The 12,074-nt window shown below is 46.6% G+C and overlaps 1 protein-coding gene across 1 annotated transcript in view; it reads left to right on the top strand.

Moving 5' to 3' along the window:
• The window catches only part of Fras1 (Fraser extracellular matrix complex subunit 1), a 407,009-nt gene that overhangs the window by 252,957 nt on the left and 141,978 nt on the right, over positions 1-12,074 (top strand). The window contains exons 21-22 of the mRNA XM_026785092.1: positions 7,546-7,698; positions 8,300-8,446. Coding sequence (XP_026640893.1) covers positions 7,546-7,698; positions 8,300-8,446 — 300 coding nt within the window. The remainder of the gene's footprint in view (positions 1-7,545; positions 7,699-8,299; positions 8,447-12,074) is intronic.

Genomic DNA, 12,074 nt, shown 5'->3' on the forward strand with positions numbered 1-12,074 from the left:
GGGCTTTCTAGGCTTCTTGGGATCAATCCCTGATCTCCTTGCTATGAATAGCAGAGCACACAGAGTAATGGAGCTTGTAAAAGACAAAAACACTGAAGGCACTTTCTTCAGGAGTATCCCGGGGGCAGAGGCTTCTACTATATTCAGAATAAAGAACATCTCAATGGCTTTATTCTTAGGCACACACAGCGTACAGTTTGGTGGCAAACTGGCAGCATGTAGCCATGATCTTTTTGGTACAACTGTTCTTTTTTTAGCCATCTTGGAGCAAAGACATGAAAGAGGATCATATTGATTTTTGTGTGTGTGTGCACGCGCACGTATGCGCGCGTGCACACACATGCACAGGCACATGTGTGTCACAACATGCATATAAAAGCCAGGAAACAATTTGTGGAACTCAGTTCTCTGCTTCCACCAGGTAGGTCCCAGGGCTTGTACTTACGTTGTTAGATTCAGTGGCTAGCACCTCCATCCACCGAGGCATCACCCTGACCTGCCCAGTACTTCTGTTCAATAATCTTTTTTTGTCATACAGAAACTACATCAGGGTTCCCTGCTGCTACTATTGAATTGACCCAGATTGTCTTAGGTATGGTTGTGAGGAACTGGCATTTGTCAAAAGGTCATTTCCAGTCAGGAATCAGACATGATCTTTCATCCCAACGTATACCTCAACACTGCCATGTGCTTGTGTTGAGTATTTTAAGCCTGCTTGTTTAAGCCTGATCCTTCTGTGGAATGTTGTAGCAGAGGAGGGGCTTCTGCATAGGGATAAGAAAGAATAAGAGGGAGACCAGAAAAGATCAGCAGGGACCCCCCCTCTCTCAGCAAAGCTTTCACATTGAGAGCTACAGGATGTCAGAATTTTCTTTTGTTGCTGTTGTTGTTTTTGGTTGTTTGTTTGTTTTGTTGTTTTTCTTGACAGAATTTCTCTGTGTAACAGTCCTTCAGAAGTTTCTAGCCATGCCTCACATGGCTCTTTGTTTGAGACAAGTTCTCTCTGTTCAGCCCAAGTTGGCCTTGAATTTTTGGAAAACATTTTTTCCCCAACCTCCGGGATGCTGGGATTACAAATCTGCACCACTTCTCCCAGCTTTGGACACATAATCAGAGCAGTCATAAGGAAATTCATTGATGAAGACATCCTGTTTTATTCCACTACTGGTTCTGCTCTAAGTGTTCCTTTTTCTTGAAAGCCTTTCCATGCCCTATCACCGCTGCCCAGTTCTCGTCTTTGCAGGGAACTTGGTTTCCTCTCCCCCCAACCCCCTTTCCCAAAAGTGTCCTTACCTTTGAACTAGTTTGGCTCCTGGTACCCAGTGCCAAGGCCCCTGAGCTCATCCCTGTAGCTTTGTGCGTCTTCTGTCAGTTAACACTCCACGCTCACTATATGCTCTCCCGAACACTATAGACACAGCCCTTTGAAGGTGAGAGGTAGAACCCAGTTCCTCTCAGCATCTAACCTGCTCCGTGGGAGGGGGATCTGGTTCAAAGTGGAGGGCTTGCTGCTCTTTCCCCTCCACTGAGGGTGCTTCTCTAGACTGGGGTAAGAAGTTGGAAAGGATACGGACCATACTGATGGAGGGAGGCCTGGGTTTGTTTCTTCAAATGCACATTCAGGGCTGGGTTGTTGGTGTCTTCCCCCATTTTTATCTTTTACCTGTGCCTTGGGCTTATAAATTTGATATCTGCAGGTGAGGTTTGGATGACCTCCCAGGGAGAGCTGTGACACTCTGCTGCCTGTTCCGTGGGAGGTGGCTACAAATAGGAAGGAACTCAGGGATTAGTTTTACACATTATTGCTTTTTCATACACATTTTAACTGCTTGGACAGAATCATATCTCAGGGTCATTTAATCCACTGTGCCAAAAATCTCTATGAATCCTGTTTGAAAATCATTTTTTTCAAATGCCCAACTTCGCCTACAATCCTAAAACAATAAGGTAAAATATGGCAAGATGACTTTTCACTAACCTGATTAATCAAGGTTGCTTTATTTAAATATGTATTTATGTGTGTATATATGTATATGTTCATTTATATGTATATATTTATTTAAATATACATTTAATATATTATACATACCCATAGTGTCATAACTTATGACAAAGTAGACTGAACTGTTTCTTAGAAACATAAAATGCTAGGAACATTCTAGAAAGACATTTTTAATTCCTATTAGGAATTGTGTATTGTTTTCACTCCCGTTGTGGTAAATGCATTCGTCCATCTGGATCTGGCATGTGTGAGCCAGTCCTTACCTAAGTGCTCCGTCTCGGTTTTCTCATTTACCAAGAGGACAGGATGGCATGGTGCAGTCTGTCTCTCAGAAGAGATTTGCATGGTGGCTGTTGAGACAGTACCGGTCACAAATACAAGCTCCTATGGTGTTATTAGTTATGCCCTTTTATTGTCATTCTTTAAAAATGATCAGGAATGCAGATAAAGATTTATGCATAAAGTTTTTTATTGTGGCCTTAAGTAGAAACGTGGAGACAGTTGTCCACACTGTAACAAAAATGATCTTTTTCTATTTGTTAACTTGAAGCCGCGATATCATGTAGTCCTTAAAAACATTGTTGACAAAATGTCCCTAATGGCATGGGGAAATGATGGTGGGACAGAGTTGAAAGTGCAGCGTGTCCACATTTCATATAATCTCGTCTGTGTGAAAATCTACATGCGCAAGTTTGTGTAGAAAAAGCGCAAAAGAAAATATAATGTCAACTCTAGTAGCTCTGAACTCTGGAAAACATTCCGAAGGTGAATTGCTTTTTGTTTATACTTTGAAAAATTATTTTTCATATTTTATTCAATAGCTAGCCTTGCTGTCAGAGAAATAAAATCACTGAATATATCTTGAACACTGCATAGTCTCTCTCCTGTGTAGATCACTACAGCTCTCAGGCTGGAGCCTTAAGCCAGCTTGCAGGTGGTGCCCAGTGGGACTGGCTACTTGTAGCCTGAGGGGACAACACCTCTCAGAGTGTAAGTCAGAACTTTAATATTGATCCTTGGTCTCCTGTTGATCTGGCTTCTGGCTTCCCATATCATCCGTCATTCTAAGGTCTCCCAAGGAATTTTTCCCAAATAGATTTTGATTTCAAGCTTCTGATGAAAAAAAAATTGTTTTTTCTTTGTTTTTGGAATTTTTTTTTTTTTTTTTTTCCCTTAGTTTATTAAAAATCAGTCAACCAGCCGTGATTCACATCGGGATCCCCAAGCATATTTCTTTAAGTGGCGTTGTGCTGGGGCCGGTGTATGTATGGCCGGAGTGCGAAGGGATTAGTGCAGGAACTCCCCCAGACTGCTGTTTTGGAGTGAATTTATTCATAGGATTGGGTATTCAATGCGACTCTTTGAACAACAGAATAAATATGGGCAGTGAACAGAAAGAGAAAGTCCAACTTTCCAACCGAAGTCGCTGTGCTCGTCTGTGGAAGGCAGAGCTGTAATCTAACTTGGATGGATGTGACACAGTGGGCAACTCATGGTTGACTTTTATATTTGCAGATGTCATTTATTGATTTCTCCTTTGCCTCTGGGTATCTACTCGATCACACCGTGTGATATGCCATGGGGTTGATGGATGCCTTCTTACGGCTGCTTTAACAGGGAGCTATGGAAGGCAGCTGAGGTCCTGAGTGATTGCGGTCTGCACTCTTGAGCCCTTCCCCGCTGGATTCTGGGATCTGAGTGTGCACATCCCGCCACGTTGGCTTTGAAGTTTCCACAGACGTGGTTGGGAGAGCAGAATCCATGGAAGGTTGTGTCAGTTCTTTCTCTCTTTGCTGTGTTCAGACACACCGAAGAAGCAACCTGAGAAAAGACACATTTGTTTTGGCTTTTAGCTTTTGAGAACTCTCCGAACAGAGAAAGGCATGGTAGGGAGAGCTCTGCAGAGAAGATATGACGGCAGCAATGTGAGGTACGAAGACAAGGAAAGATGAATGCTGGTATTCAGCCAGTTTTCCCCAGATTCAGTTTCTGACCCCAGCCTATGAGCATGGTGCTGCTCACATTCAAGAAGAGTCTTCCCTCTGCATTTACAGCTTTCTTGTAGTTAAAGGAGCTGGCTGCGTCCTGCTGCCTGGCTACCTTAGCCCCCGATATAACCACACAGAAATTGTATTAATTAAGTTACTCCCTGGCCCATTATATCTAGCCTTTTCTTGGGCAACTCTCACATGTTGATCTAACCCATTAATCTGTGTTCACCACGAAGTTGTGGCTTACCAGAAAAGATTCTAACCAGCGTCAGTCTCAGGCAGGAGCTTCCTGGTGTCTACCAAACTGCCTTCTTCCTCCCAGAATTCAGTTCTGTCTTCCCACCTATCTAAGTTCTGCCCTATCAAAAAGCCAAGGCAGTTTCTTTATTTAACCAATGAAAGCAACACAAATACAGAAGGAACTCCTACACCAATGACCCTTTTGGGAGGGGTCGAAAAGGAAATGCATATGTCTACATTATGATTCATAACAGCAGCAAAATTATAGTTATGAAGTAGCAACGAAGATAACTTTTTGGTAGGAGTCACCGCAACTTGAGGAACTATATTAGAGGGTCACGGCATTAGGAAGGCTGAGAACCATTGCCCTAGACAGTCCCGGAGGTGTGGCTCTAAGTCTCCAGATGACGATCAAGGCTAACCGTCACAGGGGCTGCGATGAAGTCTTGTATGTCTGTCAACTGGAGCCATAGAAAGAGACCCAACCAATGCTGGGATAGCATGAAAGAGGGGAGAAAGTGGCTGGGATAAAGGCTGGTCCGAGCGTCACACACTGCAGGATTTCAGGTAGGATAAGGAGGAATCCAGTCAATTTTGTCATTTAGAGTCCACCAGAGACCTTTTCAAGACACATAGTTGTGGAGGCTGAAACAGGGCACACCGAGGTAGGTGTTAGGATGGGAAGAAAGCTGGGTGATGAGAAGCTAGTCAAGAGAGAGAGGGTTGTATTTGTCTCACAGTTTTAGGGGATATTCCGCATCATGGGAAAGCTGTATTTGATAGTAGGAGAGAGTAGTGGCTTGCTTCTGTCTGGTAACCAGGAAGTGGATAAAATTAACCCAGAAGCCAGGCTGAACTGTAACCTCAGGGCCTACACCTCCCAAACTCAGCAAACCGTGTCTTTCAGCCACGCTGTCCTTCCTGAAGGTCCCACAACCTGGGAAACAGCATTTCCAACAATGTCCAAACATTGTAAAAGGCGCATTATACAACCAAAGGTGGTCACAGGTGGTTAGGGAAAGACAGCGAGCCAAGACGTTTAATGTAAAGAGATCCCATGGGGGCTAGAGGTCGTGGGCAGTGTGTTCAGAGGCTGGGTCAAGGGTAGAGTGAAGAGGTGGGGAGCACACTGAGAACAGAATCCAGAATGTCGGGAGGACTCCAGCGAGTGGGAAGGGGGATAGAAATGAGTGAGGTTAGAAGTTCCGGACCGGAAGGAACAAATGGAGGGCCGATGCACATGGACCAAGTGAAGTCGACCAGAACACTTGGTGGGCGTGGCCTCTTGGGAGGAGTAGAGGGGATCTGGGGAGGGCTGCTGAGAGAGCAGAAAGGACGGCTCACAGCCCAGCCACAGCTGGATGATGTACTGGATACACATTCTGTTCTTCATGCAGACAGCTTGCAGAGCTCCCCAGGATGAGACAAATCAATAAATACCGACTTACCCTCCCCTCAGACTGCCCCAGAGACCTGCTTGCTTTGTCCTCAGAGTGTCACCGAGATGATTATTCTCCTTCTTGTCTCTGGCTGAGAAAGCTTCGGTCAGCTGCAGCTGTTCAGTAGCCTAACCGAACATCTGCAAATCTTGTCCACATGTGCCCAACCCCAGAGTGCTCTGCCCACACTGGAGGAGGATGAGCTCATGGTACCCCAGCTACCGGGCCCTTTAGGAGGTAGTGAGTGTTTCCTGGGCTTCCATCCACATAGGACACTACCTTCATTTGCTTTTATTCTCTGAAGCACTTCATCTCCTTAAGGCACACCTCCAAGGTTGTGCTTCTACCCTCTGAGGGCAGCACAGGGTAGGAACAAAGTGCTTGGCATCATGCAGGTCATACTCGGCCATGGGGGACAGGGAACAGCCTCCCTCTCATATTTCCCTTAATGCAGTAGCCATTTCCTTGGCTGATGTTCTGAAGGTCCGTAGTAAGGACTCATTTGACTCTTAGGGTACCACATATTGTCTCTAATGCTGTCCAAAGGCTGCCTGCTATTTGAAACTGATGCTCGGAAAAGGTCAGGGTCCTCGGTTTTGTGTGACGGAAGAGTTGAGGTTTTTGGAGAGGACCCTTTGACTCAACTTCTGGGGCAGCAGTAGCGGGTCTCTAGGGCAGTGGTATCAGCTGATTGGAGTGCCGGCGTGGGAATGAGTTGTGCTTCCTGTACTAAGAATATCTGTCTATGATTAACAGTTGAATCAACAGTTAACATTTTCCCCAAAGGGCAGGAGTCAGATCTCTTTTAGCGGGGAACACGGATGCCATCTGTGTTGTTGACATGGGCTTTTTAAAGAGTGAACGTGGCTCAGATCACTGTCATGACCTGCAATGCCAAGAGATGAAACAAGTCCTCTGAGCCCTGGTAGGGTAGGAACAGGTGTAGACGCGTGCTCAGAATCCCCCGGGGGAAACATGGGAAGGGCCCAAAGCCAGAGCCCTTCCTCCCTGTCCTGCACCTGAGCTCTTCTCATTTTGGCGGGGTTGGAATCCCTGGGTGTATTCTGCCGTAGCGATGGAGGTTATGAATGGGACTTTGAGGGTAATTACCACTTGAAGGCAGAGCCGAGGACGTGCTCACCCACAGTGGCAGCCCAACCCGATTGAGCTCTGTATTAAAGGATGACTATTATATGAGGGAGAACAAGAGAGCGCAAGCTGCACCAGATAATTTGTTTTATGGCTTTAATCACCGCTGGTATGAGAGAGCTGCTGAGAGACCATCTATCAGGTCAGAAAAATGATTTTTCCACTCACGGCCCTTCGTTATAATCCTATCCTCACTTAGAGACTAAAGTGTTCAAGCAACTCAATCCAATTATCTACTAACCCCACTCTCCCCATGCCAAAGGCGGAACACAGAGCGCTGGCTCTAGAGGCCACGCGGAGGACTTCTGTGGCAGGCTCGGAGCCAGCGCTGAGACAGGACTCAGCCCTTGAGGGTTCTTGTTCCTGGGGTGGGGCGAGAAGTTACAAGTAGTGATCGTGCTGTTTCTACTGGACTGACCTTCTCTCTACCTCGTGAAGTATCTGTCACACAAAGCCCCAGTACTTGAAGGTCGTTCAATTGGAAAGAAATGAAAACTCAATTGCTGTGCTAGGCCTAGCATTTGCTAAAAACCATTTACTAAAAACCTCAAGCCCGCAATTTGTGCAAGTCCTGAGCTTCAGCCTTACTAAGGTGTGGCCGCGGGGCTCCTCTCTAGATGGCTGAGCTGCGGCTGTGGCAATTGAAGCCCCTCTGCCCTGTGGCGTACTGATTAGATCTTGGCGCTTGAGCCTCAGTGCTGTTTCCCTCCTCTCCTCTCCCCAGACTGCCACTCTCTGTGCCAGCACTGTGTGGCCAACCTCCGTGACACCGGTAGCGTCTGCCTAAAGTGCCAGCATGCCCGCCACCTGCTGCTCGGGGATCACTGTGTGGCTGACTGCCCTCCTGGGCACTATGCAGAGAGGGGCGCTTGTAAAAGTGAGTAAGTGCTGGCCCGGGGTGGCGCAGGCGCAGGGCCAGGGCGGTGAGGAAGTACTTCTGACATCAGAGAAGGCTTTGGTGTCTGGAAGAGAAAGGAGGAGAAAGGAAGCGCTGTGCGGGGCTGCAGCCTCCCCAGCCAGGAGTGCCCCATCTGAGTCTTCATCTCCACCTTTGGGAGTGCCGTCTTTGCCTTCCTACTGCTGGGACAGAATACCTGGGAAAAGCTAGTTAAAGAAGGAGGAGCTTATTTTGTCTTCCAGTTGGAGGGAGGGTGCAGCCGTTTGTGGCAGGAAAGTGGGGCCCCTGAGTGTGAGACAACTGGTTCCCCTGCATCCCCAGTTGGGAAGTAGAGAGGAATGAGTATTGGGGCTCAGTTTACGTTTTCCTTTGTAATCCAGGGAGTCAGCCCTCGCAACGGTGCTGCCTCCATTTGGGCTGCATCATCCCACCTCTGTTAACCTCAACTGGAGGCTCTGCCACAAACACACGGAGCTTTGTCTCCTCACAAGTCTAGATCATGGCAGGTTGACCACACTGAGCATCACAAAAAGAGCATCCGAGTCCATAGTCTTTAGTTGTGTCTCTTTTCCCTCCGTAGGATGCCATTCTTCCTGCAGAAGCTGTCAGAACGGAGGACCCTTCTCCTGCTCCTCCTGTGACGCCGGTCTGGTTCTGACGCACATTGGTACCTGCAGCGTCGCCTGCTTCCCTGGGTATTACCTGGATGATAACCAAGCTTGCCAGCGTAAGTGTGCTGAGCTGTCTCCCCTGCCCTTCTGGGCCTTTGGAAGGAATGTGAAGTTCTTGCTTCCACCTTTTCCTCCTGTAGCCTTTGTTTTATCTAAGAAAGGAAGCTACTCTGTAAAGGCCATATGGACGCCGTTAGCAGACAGTGGCCAAGCTATCAGCCCAGGTGAAGGTGCAAGCCTTTCTAAGTGGTCCCTGTGATCTTGGGCGAGTCGCTGAACGTCTTGTTTTGGTCACCTCATACAAAACAGAAGTGCTAGTTGATTTCATCTTTATGGTTATCGAACAATACAGCCCTTTAATCCTGAGCAGAGACAGGAGCCTATACTGGTACACGGTCAGTGGGCTAGGCGCTTCTGTGGATTTTTCTTCTACCTTTATCTACTGATACTGGCAACGTGCAAGGTATGACATGTAAAATATTTCCGCTTCCTCCCACAATGTTAGCTATTCCTTTTTCATACAAGAGTTACATGTATAGATGTCATCTCAAACAAGTATGGGTATAATTAATTACATTGAACCAGACGTAAAACGTTTGGCTATATTAGAGAACTGATCTGGAAAACAACTAGGGCATTCTTCACAGATGAAGGGACAGATGAAGTCTGAGGCTCCTTACGTTATGCCAGTCATTGAAAGTCCCTCAAGAACCTGTCATCCTGGGGCTAGCGAGGTGGCTCAGCAGTGGCAAGCACCCGCTGTGTTGCCGAGGACCTGAGTTGGGTTGCCAGCATACAACTGTCTGTCACTTCACATACAGATGAGATGTCCCCTTTTGGCCTCCGTGGTCACTGCACGCATGCAGTATTCATACGTGCATGTAAGAAAGTACTCTATAAATACAAGTAAATAAATCCTTAAACACATGTTATATCTTTGAAAATCACCATGAACAAATACAGAGGTGATATTTCAATTTTATGATGTAGGAATTCTCATGTTGTAGGCATTATAGATTAGTGGCTTTGGGGAATCTCTAGAATTGGGGGGATTTTAGAAGTCTACGTGGTAATGCCACTCACCAACATCATGCTCTTAAGGAAACCACCTTTGACCGTGGGTCTTTCTCTAAAGGGGGGGTGGGATGTCTTAGTTATATTCTTGTTGCTGTGGTAAAAATATCCCGATGAAGGCAACGTAAGGGAGCCAGGGTTTATTTAGGCCTATCGTTCCAGAGGGATACAGTGCACTGTGAGAGAGAAGATCTGTAGCCGGCAGCCAAGTCATGGTGACAGGAGCAGGAGGCTGATTGGAGGCATTGCATCCACAAAGAAAAAAGGAAGCAGAGAGGGAACTGGAAGTGGGGCCGGGCTGTGAGGCCTCAAGGGCCACCCTCAGTGATCCACTTAGTCCTGTGAGATTCTACTTCCTAAAGGTTCTGCGACCTTCCCAAACAACGCCAGCTGGGTATCAAATGTCCAAACATGGAAGTCTATGGAAGTCATGTGTCAATCAAACTCAGCGGTGAGCGGGGGACTTATAACAGTAGCTCCATCCTGAACTATAGCACTAAACACAGACCCTAGTTGAGAGTGATTTCTTCCCCCATAGATGAACTACTGTTATCGAGCCCATTCAATGAAAGATACTTTTGTAGCTACAGACAGGAAGAATGGTGATGCCCCTAGTTCATTGAATTACGTATACGCATTTGTATTTGTAGGGTGGTGGTATATAAAACCCAGAGTTTTGCATCATCTTTTGAAAAGACAGGAACTTCTTTTGTACCAAAGGGAAGATTTCCTCACATTGTAATGAAGACTCGGCTTGGAATACATTAGCTGTCGGCCGGTACTTGGCACATTCTATACCGCAGCAGTGGCAGGAATGAAATACTTGCATTTCTATTCAAGAGAGTGTTTGTTGGCAGAGAAATAGTGACTGAGATTCACAGCCTCAGAATCACAGAAATAGGAACTCAAAGATATAAGCGGAATCCCTTGTATAAAGTACAGGGAACAAAAGCACATCGCATTGCAATACTTCCTGGGGACAGCTTTCCCTTGTCCAGGTGGCCCCTGCACAGTCTGCTGTGCTTCTGCGGATATGGGTTCTCTTGGACCGTTTCCTTTGAATTCAGACTCTCCTCGCTCTCATTTTTAAGTTTCCTTTTTTTCCTGTAATGGACTAAAATAAGCCCCTGAATTGGGCTGAGTTTCTGTTGTGTGGAACACACAGAAAAGCATCAGCAATGCCCCTTTGTAGGGCTCATCTTTACAGGCAATTATACCATGCCAATTTTAGAAACTGGGTGATAAAGGGGTTTGAGGAATTGTAACCAGCATTATGGCAAGCAGCAGTAACTGTGTTGCTAAAGAAAGTCGGGACCTTGGAACTCACAAGAGGCTGTTTTCAGAGCTATTTAAGAACTGCACTCTATTATCCCTAGACTTTCAGAGGAACCAGATGAGGTAGGAGGGCTAGAGAGTTGGCTCGGCGGTTAAGAACACTGCTTGCTCTTGCAAAGGTTCTGACTCAATTCACAGCAACCACATGGTGGCTCACAACTATCTGTAATGAGATCTGGTGCCCTCTTGAGGAAGAGACCTGGTCAGTTATCCTCATCAGCTTAGACCATGAAACCCAATATGGACAAGTTCAACAGAACCGCCTTATACGGGCTGCCCATGCATGCTTCAGCATTGCCAGGGCTTTAATTTCAATTCATTGAGATGAGGTAGGAACTCTGTGCTTTGGAGTTTGGGAAGAGCTCCAGAGCACCTGAGCCAGCCTTGAACTCAGAGCAGGGATGGGTAAAGGAAAAACGTCAGCTTCCCTGTTGGGAGGACTGGTTGACCTGTTTTTGTCTGACTGGCTGTAGAATTTCTCTATGGAACAATAAAGAACAAATCACCTCCGTTGTTTCCATATCTGCCTTCCAGAGTTTGTGATTAACTCATTTCCCTCCTGGACTTTGTTTGGGGCAGAGCTGGAGCCAGTGGGGTGTTACAGCAGAGGCATTGGGCATAGTTCAGACCTGAGTTGGGTTGCATATTAAGAGAAACGGTGAGCTCCATGTACTGTGAAGTCCCTCCCTCACTGATGAAGGACACTGGTAATATATCTCTGTGAGAGATATCTCTGTTACCATTCTCCGGGAACGGCCTCTGCTTCTCTGAGTGAAGTCCCGCTGACATGGCTGCATTAGAATGCACCTTCATGTAGGCTGGATGTTATATATGATGTAGAGAGCACCAGCCACAGGCATCTGACAGGCGAGGGAAGCCTTCCCAAGCGAGGAAACCTCATTCCAAAGCATTGCACAGACCCCTCCTTGCTTGCTTTTGAATCCATGGCTTCCTTGTTCACTGCTTGTTGACATGTATATGTTTTATACAGGTGATTCTAGATTTTGTCAAGTTGACCATTATCACTGACTGCAATGTCTCACTGATCACAGTGCCCTCATGGAGTAGCATTTCAATTGTATTTTAATAAATAAAGTTGCTTGAAGCATCACTACCGGCAGAGTACATTGCAAGGGGGTCAGACTAGATATGGGAAAAGCAGGGAGACTGTATGAGAGTGCTCCAGCAGGGAGGACTGTATGAGGAGGACTGTATAAGAGTGCTCCAGCAGGGAGGACTGCATCAGACTGCTCCAGCAGGGAGGACTATGTGAGA

This window comes from Microtus ochrogaster, linkage group LG1 (genome assembly GCF_000317375.1).
Source record: "Microtus ochrogaster isolate Prairie Vole_2 linkage group LG1, MicOch1.0, whole genome shotgun sequence".
NCBI classification, from domain to species: domain Eukaryota; kingdom Metazoa; phylum Chordata; class Mammalia; order Rodentia; family Cricetidae; genus Microtus; species Microtus ochrogaster.